At 63.2% G+C, this 19,049-nt stretch overlaps 1 protein-coding gene across 1 annotated transcript; it reads left to right on the top strand.

Annotated features, from left to right (window-relative positions):
* The first annotated feature begins 332 nt into the window (after positions 1 to 332).
* SPTBN4 (spectrin beta, non-erythrocytic 4) lies at positions 333 to 16,454 on the top strand. The gene is given in 35 exon segments (XM_052779435.1): positions 333 to 454; positions 1,554 to 1,699; positions 1,802 to 1,953; positions 2,171 to 2,344; positions 2,452 to 2,543; positions 2,662 to 2,742; positions 2,835 to 2,950; positions 3,192 to 3,304; positions 3,552 to 3,739; positions 3,827 to 3,944; positions 4,036 to 4,131; positions 4,133 to 4,195; positions 4,388 to 4,630; positions 4,632 to 4,691; positions 4,782 to 4,932; positions 5,056 to 5,926; positions 6,011 to 6,092; positions 6,094 to 6,149; positions 6,450 to 7,206; positions 7,329 to 7,531; positions 7,799 to 7,889; positions 8,555 to 8,620; positions 8,622 to 8,702; positions 9,821 to 10,084; positions 11,398 to 11,622; positions 12,089 to 12,178; positions 12,267 to 12,545; positions 12,635 to 12,765; positions 12,854 to 13,058; positions 13,479 to 14,101; positions 14,821 to 14,959; positions 15,046 to 15,130; positions 15,286 to 15,482; positions 15,891 to 16,298; positions 16,379 to 16,454. Coding segments are annotated over 33 exon segments (6,606 nt in total). The 5' UTR covers positions 333 to 454; positions 1,554 to 1,557; the 3' UTR covers positions 16,263 to 16,298; positions 16,379 to 16,454.
* Positions 16,455 to 19,049: the final 2,595 nt, after the last annotated feature.

Raw genomic sequence — 19,049 nt, 5'->3', positions numbered from 1 at the left:
TATACGGTCCCGGTCCATACAGTCTCGATCTATGCCCCCCCCCCACCGGTTTATACGGTCCCAATCCGTGTCCCCCCCAGGTCCATACGGTCCCAATTCGTGTCCCCCCCCAGTCTATAGGGTCCCGATCCGTGCCCCCCACCGCCCCCACTCCGTTTTTCCGGGGGGGGTTGTGTGTGATGCCGGTGCTGTCACCGCTCCCGCGGTGCCCGGTTATTCTTGCGGGGGGGGCATGGATAGATATTCCCTATTCCCGGTGCAGCGGCGGGGTCGTGCACGGCGGGGGGGTGGTGGGGTGGGAAGCGGAGTGGGGGGGGGGACGGGGGGGGGCGCGGCCCCGCCATTGGCTGCCGGGGCGGCGGCGCGTTCCGGTGCGCGGGGGGAGCCGGGCCCGGGCGGTACCGGCAGCACCGGCGGCACCGGCAGCACCGGCTGCCCCCCCTCGCCCTGCACGGTGAGTCGGGGCCCCGTGTCCCACCCCCCCCGGCAAGCATCCATCCATCCATCCATCCATCCATCCATCCATCCATCCATCCATCCATCCCCCCCCCCTCCGCCCCGGTCCCGGTGCACCGGCAGGAGACGGCTCCGGTGCGTCCGTGACCCTCCGGTATAACTGGGAACGGGCGGGGAAGGGGGGGGGCAGCACCCTGGGGGGGACACACAGCACCCTGGGGGGGGGGGACACAGCACCCTAGGTTGGGGGGAGACATCCCTCCCACCCCACCACAGGGCGGGTCTCCGGTCACCGGTGGGGGTCCTTCAAGGTGACCGCCGGCAGGGGCCCGATCCTGCTCCTGCTGGAGGAGGGGGGGGTAGGGGGGGTGGGGGGGGTCCTGGGGAAGGGAGGGCGGGGCTGCAGGGGATGCTATAGGGGAGGGTCCTGGGGTGGGGGCGGCTGTAGGGGTGGTGTAGGGGGGCTGCAGGGGGGGTCCTGGGGGGGATGCAGGGGATGCTGTGGAGGCTGCGGGGGGGTCCTGGAGGCTGGGGGGCGGGGTGCAAGGGATGCTACGGTGGGCTGGGGGGGGGTCCTGGGGGGGGGGGGCTGCAGGGGATGCTATGGGGGGGGCTGCAGGGGTCCTGGGGGGTGTTACGGGGGATGCTATAGAGGAGCTGCTGGGGGGCTGCAGGGGATGACATGGGGGGGCTGCAGGGGGGTCCTGGGGGGGCTGCAGGGGATATTATGGGGGGGCTGGGGAGGGGGGGCTGCAGGGCATGCTATAGGGGTGCTGCTGGGGGTGCTGCAGGGGATGTTATGAGAGGCTGGGGGGGTCCTGTGGGGTGGCTGCAATGGATGCTATGGGGGGGCTGCAGGGGATCTTGGGGGGTCACGGGGGGTGCTCAGGGGTCTGTGGGGGGTGCTTGGGGGGGGGGGCTCCGGGCCACCCCTGGCCTTCAGACAACACCCTGGAGACTTCCAGGGACCCTCCAGGAGAAGGTGTCGTGTGTGTGTCCCCCATCACTGACCCCCTCACCCATGCATATGCACGCGCCCACATGCGTGGGTGTGCGTGTGTGTCTGCCCCCCCCCCCCCCACTTTCCACCCCCCCAGCCCAATGGCGGCCGTGGCGGCCGAGCTGGACAACATGGAGCAACAAAACAACAACGTCCCCTGGGAGAACCCCGACCCGCGGGTTTGGGACGACACCACGGCCACCGCCAAGCTCTTCGAGTGTTCCCGCATCAAAGCCTTGGCCGGTAAATCCATCCTCACCGTCCCAGCAAAGCCCCAGGTGCCTGGTCCAACCCCCCCACCTCCCCCCCCACCACCACAGTTGAACCTGTTTCTTCCCCGGGTAGATGAGAGGGACGCGGTGCAGAAGAAGACTTTCACCAAGTGGGTGAATTCCCACCTCGCCCGTGTCTCCTGCCGTATCGGGGATCTCTACGCCGATCTCCGTGATGGCTATGTCCTCACCCGGCTGCTGGAGGTGCTCTCTGGGGAGCAGCTGGTGAGAGCCAGGACCTCCCCATCACCACCACCACCCCCCCCAGGTCCCATCCATCAACGGGGTTGGGTTGAGCTCGGACCTCCCCATCACCACCACCCCCTCCACGCGTAGGGTGCTGCAGGTTCCACCCACCTCAAGGTTGTGATGAACTGGGTGGGAGGACCTTCTCCAAGGTAGGGGGTGAGGTGGGGGTGACGGGTGACGGTGTCTCCGGCAGCCCAAACCGACACGGGGCCGGATGCGGATCCACTCCTTGGAGAACGTGGACAAGGCGTTGCAGTTCCTCAAGGAGCAACGGGTTCATCTGGAGAATGTGGGCTCCCACGACATCGTGGACGGCAACCACCGCCTCACCCTCGGCCTCATCTGGACCATCATCCTCCGCTTCCAGGTAGCGGGGCGGGGCTGTCCCCACCCTGGGGATGGTGTCCCCACCCTGGGGATGGTGTCCCCACCCCGGGACCCAGCCGTGTGTCAGTGCCCCTTGGCTTTCCCCAGATCCAGGTGATCAAAATCAAGACCGAAGACAACCGGGAGACACGCTCAGCCAAGGATGCTCTGCTGCTCTGGTGCCAGATGAAGACGGCGGGGTGAGCGGTGACCCCCCTCCTTGTGCCGTCCTGGTGCTGGGATGGGACCTTCCCTGCCCCCCCCCCCATGGACGGGGGATGGATCCAGCACCGTGTGACCCCCACCCTTTCCCCACAGCTACCCCGAGGTGAACATCCAGAACTTCACCACAAGCTGGAGGGATGGGTTGGCCTTCAATGCGCTCATCCACAAGCACAGGTCTGCTGTGGGGGAGGGGGGGGGTGCCAACCTGGACGCCTGGGTTCCCTCCACGGGGTGGGGGGCTCAAAGTGACTGTGTCCCTCTTGCAGGCCGGACCTCATCGACTTCCACAAGCTGACCAAGTCCAATGCGACCTACAACCTTCAACAAGCCTTCAACACGGCCGAGCAGCAGTTGGGGCTCAGCAAGCTGCTGGACCCCGAGGGTAGGGACAGGACAGGACCGGGGCAGCGGTCTGTCCATCCATCCATCCACATGGGGTGGGGTGTCTCCACCCATCTGGCTAATTGCTGCTGCCTTCGTTTTCCACCTCAGAGGATTTTTGGGGGGAGCTCAAGGTTGAGGTTGGGGTTGGTGGATGGGCTTTTGCTGGACCAGGGCTGGTGGTCAGGGGGGACTCCGGGGAGCCGAGCAGGCTTGGAGACCAACACTTCACCTCCCGCCAGACGTCAACATGGAGGACCCTGACGAGAAGTCCATCATCACCTATGTGGTGTCCTTCTACCACTACTTCTCCAAGATGAAGGCGCTGGCTGTGGAGGGGAAGCGCATTGGGAAGGTGGGTTTGCCCCACGCCCTGTGGCTCCATGGGGTGTCCCATCCTTTGGTTCATGGGGTGCCCCATCCTTTGCTCCACGGGATGTCCCATCCCTTGCTCCACTGGGCACCAGCAAGGACAGGGCCATGCTGGTCCCTGGAGGGGCTGGGCCAAGCAGGTTGCACCCCAAGCCACCCATGGTTGCTCGAAGGGGGTTCTGTGGGCTGCACCCCTGAGCCGCACAGGTGACTCACCGCTCTCCCACCAGGTTCTGGATCAGGCTATGGAGATCGAGGCCATCATCGAGCGGTATGAGGCGCTGGCAGCCGAGCTGCTCGCCTGGATCCAGCACACCATCACCATCATCAGCAACCAGAAGTTTGCCAACTCCTTGACTGGGGTGCAGCAGCAGCTCCAAGCCTTCACCGCGTTCTGCACCCTGGAGAAGCCCGTCAAGTGAGCACCTGCTGGGGTTGGGGGGACAACCACAGGCGGGGGGTGGGACCATGGCCCGTATCCTGACCTGGTCCTGCCACCCCACAGGTTCCAGGAGAAGGGGAACCTGGAGGTCCTGCTCTTCACCATCCAGAGCAAGCTACGAGCCAACAACCGCAAGCTCTACATCCCCAGTGAGGGCAAGAGCATCTCCGACATCAATAAGGTGCTGGTGGGATCGGGGTGACCTCTCCATCCTGGGGGACCCCGAGAAGGGCTGAGGACCCCCTTGTTGAGCCCAGTGTCCCACCCCACAGGCTTGGACCTGCCTGGAGAAGGCAGAGCATGAGCGGGAGGTATCGCTGCGTAACGAGCTGATCCGGCAGGAGAAGCTGGAGCTGCTGGCCCAACGTTTTCGACCACAAGGCCGTCATGAGGGAGACGTGGTTGAATGAGAACCAACGCTTGGTCTCGCAGGTGGGATGGGGTGGGGGGGCTCAGTGGGGACCCTCACCCTAGGGCAGGACGCCTGGGTCCTCTCCCTGGCTGGGATTGGGGGGGTGAGGAACCCAACACTCGGGTGGTGGGACCTCCTGGCTAGCCTCATTGAGCTCCCTCATTGACCGAGGAGTGGTCCACCCCGCCTGATGGCATCTCCCCCCACCCCAGGACAACTTTGGCTACGACCTGCCGGCGGTGGAGGCCGCTATGAAGAAGCATGAGGCCATCGAGGCCGATATCTCCTCCTACCAAGAGCGCATCCAGGTGGTGGTGGAGCTGGCACTGGAGATGGAGTCCGAGGGCTACTATGACACCAAACGCATCAGTGCCCAAAAGGACAACATCCTTCGGCAGTGGGGGCTGTTGACCGAGCTGGTCCACGCCCGTCGTGCCCGCCTCGAGCAGAACCTGGGCCCTGCAGAAGATCTTCCAGGAGATGGTCTACATGATCGACTGGATGGAGGAGATGCAGGTAGAGCCAGGGACGCGGTGTGTATCAGGCGTCCCCATGGAGGATGTGGTGGGCAGCTCTGGACCTCGTGGTCTCGTTCCCCTTCTCCAGGTGCTGTTGGTCTCCAAGGATTTGGGGAAGCATCTTCTGGAGGTTGAGGACCTGCTGCAGAAGCACGGGCTGCTGGAGGCCGACATCTCTGCCCAGACCGACCGCGTGCAGGCGCTCAACGCCGCTGCGCTCAAGTTCTCAGAGCTGGAGGGTAACACGGGGCACCGGGACAGGCACCACGAGGACCGGGAGATGCTTGGCCTTGGGAGGGGTCAACCAAGGTCTTCAGGGTGCTGTAGACCATCTCCACTAAGATCTGGTTCTCTTGGTCCAGGCTACCAACCCTGCGACCCCCAGATCATCTGCAACCGGGTCAACCACGTCCAGACGTGTCTGGAGGAGCTGGGGGAGCTGGCGGGCAAGAGACGCAAGGAGCTGGAGGACTCCCGCCAGCTTTGGGCCTTCTTCCAGGAGATGGAGGAGGCTGAGGCGTGGATCCGTGAGAAGGAGCAGATCCTGGCTGCCAAGACGTGTGGCCGGGACCTGAGCAGCGTCTTGACGTTGACCAACAAGCACAAGAGCATGTTGGGTGAGCTGGGCAGCCGACGGGCTCTGTTGCACCAGACCATGAAGAGGGGCGAGCAGATCTTGGCCAAGAAACGCTTCAGCCCCGGTGGGATCCAGGAGAAGATGCGGGAGGTTCGCCTCCGATGGAAGAAGCTGGAGGAGGTGATGGGGTTGCACCAACAACGCTTGCAGGAGGCCCTCAACTTCTTCCAGTTCAGTGCCGAGACAGATGACTTGGTGGCCTGGTTGCAGGACACCTACCGCATCGTCTCCAGCGATGACTTTGGCCATGATGACTATTCCACCCAAGCTCTTCTGCGGAAGCACCGGGCAGTGGTGGAAGAGGTGGAGAAGCACCGGGCAGCCGTGTTGGCCCTCCGGAAGCAGTTGGCTCTTCTAGCACCTGAGCACCGTCAAGGGGTTGACGTGCAGATCCGGGTGGTGGAGGTGGAGCAGCTCTACGGGGAGGTGGCCGAGGTAGCCGTGCTGCGACAGCAGTGGTTGCAGGACGCTTTGGCCGTCTACCGTATGTTCAGCGAGGTGCACGCCTGCGAGGTCTGGGTGGACGAGAAGGAGCAGTGGTTGGAGAGGATGGAGGTGCCGGAGGAGTTGGATGAGGTTGAGGTGGTCCAGCATAGGTGTGTTAGGGGGGATGGGAACGGGACCGGACGCCTGGGTCCCTTGCCCCATCGGAGAACCCACCGCTCACCTCTCCTCCCCAGGTTTGAGAGCCTGGACCAGGAGATGAACAGCGTCATGGGACGGATCTTGGATGTCAACCAGGTGGTGCAGCAGTTGGTGGATGGGGGGTCACCCCAGCTCGGAGGAGGTCCGCTCCTGCCAGGACCACCTCAACAGCAGGTACGGGTGTGGGGAGGGAGGCCAAGCTGTGGGGCCAAGTCCATGATGGGGGTCCGTCATGCCCAAGGTGGACCCCATACTGCTTGGGGGGTCCTTGGTGGGGGGGAATGAGCTGTGGGGCTGCTGGCAGACCCAACCTTGGGGTTCTCCCAACCTGGTGGGATGTCCCCATGGGGCCCAGCTCTCCAGTACAATGGCCTGAGCCCATCCCAAGTGTTAGAGATGCCCAAGGTGGATGCCATCCTGGTGGCAGTGCCGGTGGAGGGCTCCATCCTGGTCTCGTCCCACCTCCATCCCCAGGTGGAATCGAGTGGTGGAGCTGGTGGAGCACAAGAAGAGCCAACTCAGCTCTGTCCTGAAGATCCAGAACTACCTGCTGGAGTGTGGTGAGATGAAGGCTCAGGTGCGGGAGAAGAGAAAAGCCATTGAAGCCACGCAATCAGGTGGCGGTGACCTGGGCGGTGTGTTGGCCTTGCAACGCCGCCTCTCCACCATGGAGGCAGCTCTGGTGGTCTTGGAACCTCGGTTGGTGGAGCTTCAACGGGAAGGCGAAGCCTTGGCTGCTTCCCACCCCGGGCGAGCCCTGGAGATCCTGCTGCCCTTCGAGCAGATCAGCGAGGAGTGGGAGGCCCTGAAGCGGGCGCTGCAAGGTTGTGAGGACTCTTTGACCGTCGCCGGTCGCTTGCAACAGTTCATCCAAGACTTGGACAACTTCCTCAGTTGGTTGGTGAAGACTCAAGCCGCTGTAGCCTCCGAGGAGGTGCCGGATAGCTTGGCTGAAGCAGAGAGGTTGTTGAACCAACACGCGGCCCTCAAAGAGGAGATCAACGGCTATGAGGAGGACTACGCCAAGATCCAAGCGGCCAGTGATCTGTTGGCCTTGGAGGAGACAGAGGTCCCCTACCTCTCGTTGCAGCAGTGGTTGCAGAAGCTGGATGCGGGCTGGGGCAAACTGCTGCAGAGCTGGGAGACGCGACGAGAGGTGCTGGTGCAATCTCATGTCTTCCACCTCTTCCTCCGGGATGTCCAGCAATGTGAGACCAGCCTCTACAACCAGGTAGAGATGGGTGGGAGAAGTTCTTGGTGACCTTACCGTTGAGTTGGGGAGGATGGTGCAAGGAGAAGAGGTGACCAGGGATAGAGAGCCCATCACTGGCATCTGCTCCATCTGTTCTCCAGGAGTCCACCCTGGTCCATGCCGAGCTCCCCAACACGGTGGAGGGGGTGAGCAATGCCATCAAGAAGCACAAGGATTTCACCACCACCATGGACCTCAACCTGCAGAAGATCCAACTGGCTCTACAAGCTGGCGAGAGCCTCCAACGTCAAGGCAACCTCTACAGCGACCGTGTGGCCGAGGCGATGGAGAGTCTCCGTGCCAAGTAGGTGCCGGGACGGCAACGCCTTGCCCCCCCCGGCACCCGGGACCCCCCCCTACCCCCAGGGACAATGATGGAGCTGGATCTGCTGGTGCATCCTCACCATGGCTGATGGGGAACGTGCAACCCCGTGCCTCAGTTTCCCCTTTGGATTAATTCGCTTTGCAAGGGGCTGGGGTGGGTTAATTAGGTGCTTAATTGGGGTGCTGGGGGGGGGGGGTGTCACCAGCTGGGCAGTGCTGAGCCGAGTCATCCCCCCCCAATCCACAGGAGCCAACGCAACTACCAGCTGGCTCAGGAGTGGATGCAGCGGCTCGAGGACCACCTCGAGCTGCAGCGGTTCCTCCAGGACTGCCACGAGGTAGGACCCAGACCCCTGACACCGCCCCCCCCCCAAATTATTCAGGAAGCAGGGGGGGCTGGATCCAAGTTTGGGTGCAGAGAGTCCCAACCGGGGTGCTGGGCTGGGGGTTGTGGACCCCCGGGATGGGTGCTGCCGCTGATGCCAGTGTGGTCTGGGTCACGGTTTTGGGGTGGGGGGGTGGTCCCCAAGGGTCCCCAAGCCCCCCCCCCCCCCCCAAACCTGGACCGGTGGGTCCCATACATCCCCATAGATGCTCCTCAGCATCTCAGGGGGCTTCGCCGCCAGCTGCGATGTGAGCCGCAGTGGTCCATCACCGGCGCGGCGCGGTTACGGCACACGGGGGAGGTTGGCCAGATCCCCGGTCGCCTTTTTGGCGCAGATAACCGGGGAGGCCGGATCCGGCCTCCGCGCTCCGCCCGGCATCTGCTGCAAAGGCTCTGCGGCATCACGCCAATGCCACCATCATCCTCATCCTCATACTCATCCTCCTCTTCTTCGCCTTCTTCACTGTCATCCTCCTCTTCCTCCGCGCCGTAGAGGGACCGCAGGCCCCAACGTGGGCCCGTCACCTTTCCAAGGGTTGCGGGGATCCCTTTTTTGGGGGGGGGGGGGGGGGGGGTTTACAACCTCATTCCCCCCCCCCGCCCTCCTTTTCCCTTTAGCTGGATGGCTGGATCCGGGAGAAGGTGCTGATGGCAGGGGACCCCTCCCGGGACCCCCCCCCCTCGCCCCCCCAAACCATGGCTGAAGCACCAAGCGTTCATGGCCGAGCTGGCGCAGAATAAAGAGTGGCTGGAGAAGATCGAGAAGGTAGAAGGGGGGGGAAGAAGAAAAAAAAAAAGGGGGGGGTCGTAGGGTGGAAGGGGGGGAGGGATGAGCTTTAACCGCTTCCTCGCCAGGCGAGGGGGGCTTGAGGGGCGAGGCGTTTGGGGGTGACATGGTGGTTGCGGGGGGGCCCCCCCTCTTGCTGCAGCCCCCCCCCCCCCGTTGCATGCTTCCCTAGCTCGTTGCATCCCCCCCCCCGCCGCATCCCTGCTTGCTGCATCTCCCCCCCTGCCGTTGCATCCTTCCTCGGTTGCAACCCCCCCCGCGTTGCATCTTTCCCCGGCTGCACCCCCATTTCGTTGCACACGCACCCCCCGTTGCAACCCCCCCCCCCGGCTGCATCTTCCCCAGCTGCACCCACCTTTTGCTGCACCCCACTTTTGCTGCATCACCCCCCCCCGCATCCTTCCCCACTGCACCCCCTCTCCAGCTGCACCCCCATTTCCCTGCACTCCTCTCTGGCCGCACCCCCCCCTTTCGCTGCACCCCACTTTTGCTGCACCCCACTTTTGCTACCCCCCCCAGCTGCACCCCCTTTTACTGCACCCCCTTTTGCTCCCCCAGCTCCATCCCCCTTTTGCTGCACCCCATTTTTCTGCACCCCCCCTTTTTCTGCATCACCCCCCTTTTGCTGCACCCCCCCTTTTGCTACCCCCCCTTTTCCTGCACCCCCATTTCTCTGCACCCCCACTGCAACCCGCACTGCAATCCCTTTTTGCTGCACCCCCATTGCACCCCCCTGTCCCTGCACCCCCCTTTTGCTGCACCCCCCATTTCGCTGCACCCCCCCACTGCACCCTCCCTTTTGCTACCCCCCCTTTCCCTACATACCTCCAGCTGCACCCCTCTTTTCTCTGCACCCCCTTTCACTACAACCCCCCCCGCTGCACCCCCTTTTTCTACACCCCCCCCCCCGGGTGCCACCCAAAGCCCTGCGCCCCCTCCCTCCCCCACCAGGGGGCGCCCTTCATGACGTCTGAAGATCCACCACCCCCATGGCCAACGGTCAACACCCCAAATCCCAGGGTGGGCAGGGGGGACAACGACGACGACGACACTCCCCTCCTTGACAACCCCTCTTGACCCCCCCTACCCCACCCCAGGAAGGTGAAGAACTTGTCCTCGCCAAACCCGAATTAGCCGACGCCGTTCGGCGTCAACTGGAAGAGTTACGGCAATGTTGGGTAGAGTTGGAAACCACCAGCCAAGCCAGGAGCCGCCGGTTGGCGGAAGCCGCCGCCGCCGAGCGCTTGGCGCGGAGTTACGCCGACATGGAGGCGCGGCTGGGGAGGCTGGAGGAGCAGCTGGAGACGGTGGGGGCAGGAGCCGACCTTCTTAGTGTCAGCAGGCAGCTCAAGAGGTTGCAGGTGGGTTTGGGGGGGCATTGGGTGTTGGAGGGACATCGGGTGTTGGGGGGACATTGGGTGTTGGGGGTCACCAGGTGTTGGGGACACACACCAGGTTTTGGGGAACACCAGGGGGAACATCGGGTGTTGGGGGAACATTAAGTGTTGGGAGGACACCGGGTGCTGGGGACATCAGGTGTTGGGGGGCACCAGGTTATGCGGAAGACCAGGACTTGGGGGGACATTGGGTGCTGGGGGGACACCTGGTGTTGGGGAGACATCAAGTGTTGGGAGGACACCAGGTATTGGGGGGGACATCAGGTGTTGAGGGGACATCAGTGTTGTTGAGGGGCACCAGGTTATGGGGAAGATGAGGTTATGGGGAACACCAGGTCTTGGGGGGACACCAGGTTATGGGGGGACACTGGGAGTTGGGGGGACACCAGGTTATGGGCAACACCAGGTGTTGGGGGGACACTGGGTGTTGGGTGGGCACCAGGTCTTGGGGGAACATTGGGTGTTGAGGGGACACTAGGTTATGGGGGGACATCGGGTGTTGGGGGGATGTCAAGTGGTGAGGGGGACACCAATTTATGGGGGGACACCAGAGTTTGGGGGACATTTGGGGGGATGTTGTGTGTTCAGGGGGGACGTTGGGTGTTGGGGGGGACGGGTGTTCAGGGGATGTCGGGTGTTTGGGGGGGATGTTGGGTGTTGGGGGGGACATCAGGTGTTTGGGGGGACATTGGGGAGGACGTTAGGTGTTTGGGGGGGATGTCGGGTGTTTTGGGGGGGATGTTGGGTGTTGGGGGATGTCGGGTGTTTGGGGGGGGATGTTGGGTGTTGGGGGATGTTTGGTGTTGGGGGATGTCATGTGTTTGGGGGGGCGTTGGGTGTTGGGGGGACATCAGGTGTTTGGGGGGGATGTTGGGTGTTGGGGGGACATTGGGTGTTTGGGGGGACATTGGGGGGGGACGTTGGGTGTTAGGGGGATGTCGGGTGTTTGGGGGGATGTTGGCTGTTGGGGGGGATGTTGGGTCTTTGCTGGGGGATGTTGGGTGTTGTGGGGGGATGTTGGATGTTGGGGGCACCCCAGTGCTCAGTCCAGGTTGCAATGGGAGCTCAGCACCACCAGCTCATCTTGGTGCTGACTCACGGCAGAGGTTCCCCGGCACAGCTGGCACAGGTGGCACAGCCGGCACAACACCGACACCCCACTCCAGTGCCGGGGGGTCCTGGCGAGGTTGGCGGGGGCCGCTGTCCTCTCCCATCCTGATCGCCAGTGTCCCATCCTGGGGTGTGTCCGTGTCGTCGTCGTCCCCCCCCCCCCGCAGACGATGGAGTCGCAGGTGGAGGAGTGGTACAAGGAGGTGGGGGAGCTGCAGGTGCAGGCAGCGGCGCTGCCGGCGCAGGCAGCGGGCAGGCAGGCGGTGGGGGAGCAGCAAAGCGCAGTGGGGACCCGTATCGTCCGCCTGATCGAGCCCCTCAAGGAACGTCGGAGAATCCTGTTGGCTTCCAAGGAGGTTCATCAAGTCAGCCATGAGCTGGAGGATGAGGTGGTGAGTACGTGGGGATGGGGTGGGGTGGGAGGGGTGAGGAACCCCTGGGGTGGGGTGGGGTGGGATGGGAAGGGATGGGGTGGGGTAGGATGGGTGCTGGTGCAATGGGGACCGCAAATGTAAGGAGACGTGGGATGGGTGCTCGTGCAAGAGGGACTTCAAACTCAGGGGAGAAACAGGGATGGGGATGGGATGGGGTAGGTGAGGAACCCCTGGGATGGGATGGGAGGGGATGGGGTGGGGTGGGATGGGTGAGGAACTCCTGGGATAGGGTGGGATGGGTGGGATGGGATGGGGTGGGATAGGTGAGGAACCCCTGGGATGGGATGGGAGGGGTGGGGTGGGATGGGATAGGATGGGAGGGGTGAGGAAACCCTGGGATGGGATGGGATGGGATGGGATGGGATGGGGACAGGATCAGGGTCAGGGATGATGCTGAGGTCCATCCCACTGCCCCCCCTGCCAGCTGTGGGTGCAGGACCGCCTGCCCTTGGCCACGCTGAAGGACCATGGCACCAACCTGCAGACAGTCCAGCAGTTCATCAAGAAGAACCAGGTCAGCCCCCGCACCACGGAGGGTGGGGACATACACCGATGACCCCCCCCCCCAACACCCACCCCCTCTCCACCCACACCGCCCCCAGAACCTCCGCCGTGAGATCCAGGTCCACCGACCTCGCGTGGACGAGGTGCTGGAACGCGCCGGAGCCATTGCCTCCATCAAAAGCCCCGAAGCCGAAGGGGTCCGACGTCTTCTGGAGCGTTTGGGGACAATGTGGGGGGAGCTGCAGGAGCAGGCAGAGCGCAGGCAGCAAACCTTGGATGCCACCTACCAACTGGAGCAATACTACTTTGACGTGGCTGAGGTGGAGTCGTGGTTGGGCGAGCAAGAGCTGCTGTTGATGAGCGAGGAGAAGGGGAAGGTGCTGATGGGGGTGGCTTGTGGGAGGAAGAAATTTAAGACACCCCCCCAGCATCTCACCTCCCCAACATGTTCCCCCCTCCACCCAAGGATGAGCAGAGCACCCTACAACTCCTCAAGAAGCACCTCCTGACGGAGCAAACGGTGGAGAACTATGAGGAGACCATCGCCCAACTCTCTCGCCAATGCCGTGCTCTTCTAGAGTTGGGCCACCCTCAAAGGTGGGTTCAAGCCCCCCAACACCCATCCCCCCTTGCCCTAAAATGCTGGGGTCTTTGGCGTTCACCGGGCGCTGTGTCCCTTGCCCAGCGAACAGGTCAGCAGGCGGCAGTCGCAGGTTGACCGGCTGTACGTGTCTCTGAAGGACCTGGTGGAGGAACGCAAGGCCAAGTTGGAGCAGCAATATTGGCTCTACCAGCTCAACCGCGAGGTGGACGAGCTGGAGCATTGGATCGCTGAGAAGGAGGTGGTGGCCGGCTCACCGGAGCTGGGACAGGACTTCGAGCACGTCACAGTGAGTTGGGGGATGCGCCAAGGAGGGTCTTGGCATTGTCTGTGCCCCGTGCCAAGGGTCCTGGAGTTGTCCCCATCCTGTGCTGAGGGTCCTGGTGAAGTCCCTCCCCTGGGTGAGGGGTCTTCTTGTGGTTCCTGCCCCATGCTGGGGGTCTTGGCATTGTCCCTTCCCCATGCCAGAGGTCCTGGAGTTGTTCCCATCCTGTGCCTGGGGTCCTGGCATTGTTCCTGCCCCATGCCGGGGGTCTGGTTGTGGTCCCTGCCCCATGCTGTGGGTCCTGGGCACCATCAATGCCCCATGCCGGGGGTCCTGCCACCATCCTGGTCCTGGGCACCACCAGTGCACCATGCTGGGGTTCCTGCCCCCCTCCCTGCCTGGCACTGCCCACTCCTCACCCCTGCCCATCCCTGCCCATCTCAGCTACTCCAGGAGAAATTCCTGGAGTTCGCCAGCGAGACGGGCAGCGTTGGGCAGGAGAGGATCGCCGCCGTCAACCAAATGGTGGACGAATTGATTGACTACGGGCACGCTGACGCTGCCACCATCGCTGAATGGAAGGATGGGGTCAACGAAGCTTGGGCAGATCTTCTGGAGCTGATGGAGACCAGGGCGCAGATGTTGGCAGCTTCCCATGAATTGCACAAGTTCTTCAATGATTGCAAAGAGGTTTTGGGGCAAATCGAGGAGAAAAGGCAACGCCTGCCTGAACTGGCAGCCCGTGAGGGCAGGACGTCGGCCGGAGCCTTGCAACGGGCATTGGGTGCCTTCGAGCACGATGTGGAGGTGTTGGTGACCCAAGTCCGGCAGCTACAAGAGGGTGCGGCACAGTTGAGGACCCTCTATGCTGGGGACAATGCCGAGGCCATCGCCGGGAGGGAGCAGGAGGTGCTACGGGCATGGAAGGAGCTCTTGGCGGCATGCGAGGAGTGCCGGCTCCATGTCGCCAGCGTTGCTGATAAGATCCGCTTTATCGGCACCGTGAGAGACCTTCTCGCCTGGATGGATGGCATCCTCTGCCAGATCGGCGCTGGAGAGAAGCCCAGGTAGCGGGAGCTGTGGGCTGTGCCGAGGTCCTGTGTCCTGTGCTGGCCTCAAAGAACCACATTCTGGCCCATCTGTGGTGCCAAGGACCTGTGTCCTGTCCCATCCAGAGGACCCTTGTCTTGTCCCATCTATGGCACCAAGGACCCATGTCCTGTCCCATCCATGAAGCCAAGGAATTGTGTCTTGTTCCATCTGGAGGACCCACGTCCTATCCGAATCCAGGGACCCATGCCACCAAAGACCCATGTCCTGTTCCATCCCAAAGACACGTGTCCTGGCCCATCCATGATGCCAAGGACCCACGTCCTGTCCCACCCATGGGGCCAAGGACCCATGTCCTGTCCCATCCATGAAGCCAAGGAATTGTGTCTTGTTCCATCTGGAGGACCCACGTCCTATCCGAATCCAGGGACCCATGCCACCAAAGACCCGTGTCCTGTTCCATCCCAAAGACACGTGTCCTGGCCCATCCATGATGCCAAGGACCCACGTCCTGTCCCACCCATGGGGCCAAGGACCCATGTCCTGTCCCACCTGGAGGACCCCTCCCAAGGACTCATGTCCTATCCCATCCATGAAACCAAAGACATCCTGTTCCATCAAAGGATCCATGTCCTCTCCCATCCATGAAGCCAAGGACCCGTCTCCTGTCCCATCCTGGGGGGGGTGGCCCATCCCCATCCCCTCCTGCCCTCCCAGCCCCCATCCCCTCTCACAGGGACGTCTCCTCGGTGGAGCTGCTGATGAACGACCACCAAGGGCTCAAGAGCGAGATCGAAGCTCGCGGCAAGAGCATCGCTGCTTGCCTGGAGCTCGGCAAGAACCTCATCCTCAGCAAGAGCCCCGCGGCTGACGAGGTGCCCACAGTGGGGGGGGTGGACAGTCAGGCGGGGGTGGCTGCAACTGTTGGGGGGGTCCCAACCCATCTCCTCCATCCCTGCAGATCAAAGCCCACGTCGAGAAGCTGCTTGCGAAGAAGAAGGAGATGATGGAGAAGTGGGACAAACGCTGGGAATGGCTGCAGCAGAGTGAGTCCTACCTGGGGGGGGGTGGTGAAGGTGGTGGTGGGGGTGGTAATTTGGGGAGGGGGTCAGATCCTCCACCACCACGGGGATGGGATGCTCTTTGTGGGGGGTGCTGCCATGAGCACGTCCTTCTGTCCGCCCGTCCGTCTGTCCCGTAGTGCTGGAGGTGCACCAGTTCGCCCAGGAGGCGGTGGTGGCCGACGCTTGGCTGACGGCCCAGGAGCCTTTGCTCAAGAGCCAAGAGCTGGGCAGCAGCGTGGACGAGGTGGAGCAGCTGATCCGGCGGCATGAGGCTTTCCGGAAGGCGGCCGCCGCTTGGGAGGAGAGGTTCAGTTCCCTGAGACGGCTCACCACGGTATGGGTACCTTGGGGGGGGGCTGATGTCACCCCCCGTCCCGTCCCCCCACCCTGGGGGCCACTGCAGCCGCCGGCTCAGAATCCCCATTCCTGTACCCATCCCCATCTCCATCTCCATCCCCATCCCATCCCCATCCCTGTCTCCATCCTCATCCTCATATCTATTCCCATCCCCATCTCCATCCTCATCCTCATCCTCATCCTCATCCTCATCTTCATCCCTACCTCACCTCCATTCCATCCCCATCCATGTCCCCATCCCATCCCACCCCCATCTCCATCATTTCCATCATCTCCATCATCTCCATCTCCACCCCCATCATCTCCACCTCCACCATCTCCGTTATCTCCATCTCCATCATCTCCACCATCTCCATCTCCACCGCACCACACCCCATCCCTGCAGATTGAGAAGCTGAAAGCGGAGCAGAACAAGCAGCCACCAACACCGCTCCTGAGCCGCAAATTTTTGGGGGAACCCCCAGGGGGGTCAACGCATCGCTGGGGGGGGTCCGAGCACCTGGAAAGCCGCCAGCTAGAGCCCCGCGTTGCCTACGTGCGCCATGAGCTCCGTCCTGAGCGCCTACAGCCCAAGCTTGACCGTGTCCAGGGACCTCCCGGGGATGGGGGTCCCGTGGGGGAGCCAACCCCCCCTACCACTGCCAGCGAGACACCAGTGCCCCCCCAGAACCGAAGAGCCCGGGGAGGCCAGGACAGGGCTGCTGGAACGGCGCCGGGAGCGGCGAGAGCGCCGGTTGGAACGGCAGGAATCCAGTGAGCCGGAGCTGCCGCGGCACGACGGCAAGGGCGGCGGGTGAGCGCGGGGACAGGGATGCCGGTGTCACCATCAGGTGGCCAGGACTGATGTGACCCCCCCCAAATCTCCGCCGACAGCAAAGCCACCCTGGCTGACATCGTGGAGCAGCTGCAGGAGAAGGAGGCGGGTGGCCCCTTGGCAGCTCCAGTGAGTCCCCTTGGCATCCCTTGGCATCTACTTGGTGTCCCCTTGAAGTCTCCTTGGTTTTTCCTTGACATCACCTTGGCATCCCCTTGGCTTCCCCTTGGCATCATATTGGTGTCCCCCTCGGCTTTCCCTTGGTGTCTCCTTGACATCTATTTGGCATCGCCTTGAAGTCCCCTTGGTTTTTCCTTGGCATCACCTCGGTGTGCCCTTGGCATCCCCTTGGAGCCCCCTTGGTGTCCCCTCAGCATCCCTTTAGTGTGTCCTCGGCATTTCCTTGGCATCCCCTTGGCACCCCCTTGGCACCTCCTTGCCTTCAACTTGGTGTCCCCTTGGCATCACATTGGTGTCCCCTTGGCATCCCTTCAACATCCCCTTGGTGTCCTCTTAAGAATAACCTTGGTGTCCCCTTGGCATCCCTTCAACATCCCCTTGGTGTCCTCTTAAGAATAACCTTGGTGTCCCCTTGATATTGCCTTGGCATCATATTGGTGTCTCCTTGGTGTCCTCCTGGCATCTCCTTCACATCCCCTCAATGTCCCCTTGGCATCCCCACCTCGGGGGGCCACTGGGAGCCACATCCTGATGCCCATTGCCCCCCCCCCCAGCCCCGGGAGCGGGAGTCCCCCGCCCGCCTGCCCACCGGCCCGGAGGCATTGCCGGAGAGAATGCCGCGACCTGACCGACCCCGTGCTCGCGACCGCCCCAAACCCCGCCGACGTCCACGACCCAAAGACCCCACTCAGGGTCCGGGGGAGACACGGAGGTCGCGGTCGGCCCCGGCACAGGGCAGCGCCCCGCCGCCCCCGCCGCCCCCCACCCACACGGTGCAGCACGAGGGCTTCCTCTTCCGCAAGCACGAGCTTGATGGACCCAACAAGAAGGCGTCCAACAGGTCGGTGGGGGACAAATGGCGGGGGGGGAGGTGGGGTGGGGGGTCTGCGAGGGAAGGGGGTGCACCAGGGGTTGGGGGGGTCCATCGATGGTGAAGGTTCACCAGGGTCAATCAAGGGACATCATACACCGGGATATGGGGGGGGTCTCTCAGGGCAGAGGTTGCACCAGCTTTTGGGGATCCATCATGGAGAGGGTTCACCATGACTTGGAGGGTCATTCAGTTGACATCATGCAGCAGGGTTTGGGGTGTCCATCAATGGAGAGGGTTCACCAGGGTTTGGGGTGTCCATCGATGGTGAAGGTTCACAAGGGTTTGGGGTGTCCATCAATGGAGAGGGTTCACCAGGGTTTGGGGTGTCCATCCATGCAGCGGGTGCCCCCTGAGCTTGGGTGATCCCCACCACCCAAACCCACCAGCAGTGTTGGGTCACCTGCTGATGCCACCACCCCACCCCTCCACCATGTCCCCCACCTTGACCAGATCTTGGGTGAACCTCTACTGCGTCCTGAGCAAGGGTGACCTGGGCTTCTACAAGGATGCCAAGGGTCAAGCGACGGGCAGCACCCACGGCGGTGAACCCCTCCTCAACCTCCACCACTCCACCAGTGAGGTGGCCAACGACTACAAGAAGAAGAAGAATGTCTTCAAGCTCAAGTACGTCGGGGTGCTCGTGGGGTGGGAGGGGTCCCCCAAATTCCTGGGGTTGGTTGGGTGGCGTTGTTGGGTGGGTGTCGTTGAGTACGTTCTTCTCTTGTAGGACCAGCGACGGGAGCGAGTTCCTCCTGCAAGCCAAGGATGAGGTGGGGGTCTACAGTGGGGTTGGGGGTGGTCGTGGAGATTTTGGGGGGGGTCTGATGATGGTTTTGGGGTGTCCCTCCCCCAGGAGGACATGCGGGGGTGGCTGAGGGCGCTGGCCGCCTGCGCCCAGGAGCACGCCGAGGTGGCGCGGTGGAGCCAAGCTCTTCTCACCACCTCCTCCACCGACGAGGGCCTCCCCCGGCGGGAGGGCGACCGCCGCTCCAGCACCTCGGGGAGACGGAAGTGACCCCCCCCCCCCCCGAATTTTTGGGGGACCCCCCACCCACCCACCCATTGGGGGTGGGGGACACCCAGTTCGGCTGTGGACAGGACTTACCCAGGGGGCTTGGGGGGGGGGTGATTTTGGGGGGACAGCCCCCCCTTCTTTGTGCCCCATGGGTTGGGTGGGGGGCTATGCGTGGGGGGGGGCACCATGGGGATGGGGTGCCCCCCCCCACCAAATCCTGGGTGACCCCTAATCTTGGGTGCCCCCCCCCCAATCCTGGGTGCCCTCCCCTAAATCCTGGGTACCCCCAAATCCTGGGTGTCCCCCAGTGCAGGGTTCCACCCCAAAATCCTGGGTGCCCCCCCCCAAATCCTGGGTACCCCAAATCCTGGGTGTGTGTGTCCCCCAGTCCTGGGTGTGTGTCCCCCCCAGATCCTGGGTCCTCGCCCCTCAAATCCTGGGTGCCCCCCCATCCTGGGTACTCCCAAATCCTGGGTGCCCTCCCCCTAAACCTGGATTTGGGGAGTGGGTCCATGCCAGAGGGAGCTGCTGGGTGGGAGGGGACAGGCCCCCACCCCCAAATTCCCCCCCACCCCTTATCCCTGGGGTCCCCTCCCTCGGCCCCCCCCTTTTCCCTTGCACAAGCCATAGAGCCAGGGGGGTCCCCATTACCCAGGTGTGG

Source organism: Harpia harpyja (genome assembly GCF_026419915.1).
Source record: "Harpia harpyja isolate bHarHar1 chromosome W unlocalized genomic scaffold, bHarHar1 primary haplotype SUPER_W_unloc_1, whole genome shotgun sequence".
NCBI classification, from domain to species: Eukaryota; Metazoa; Chordata; class Aves; order Accipitriformes; family Accipitridae; genus Harpia; species Harpia harpyja.
Note: the sequence above shows the minus strand (reverse complement) of the source record. Positions and strands in the feature narration are given on the sequence as shown.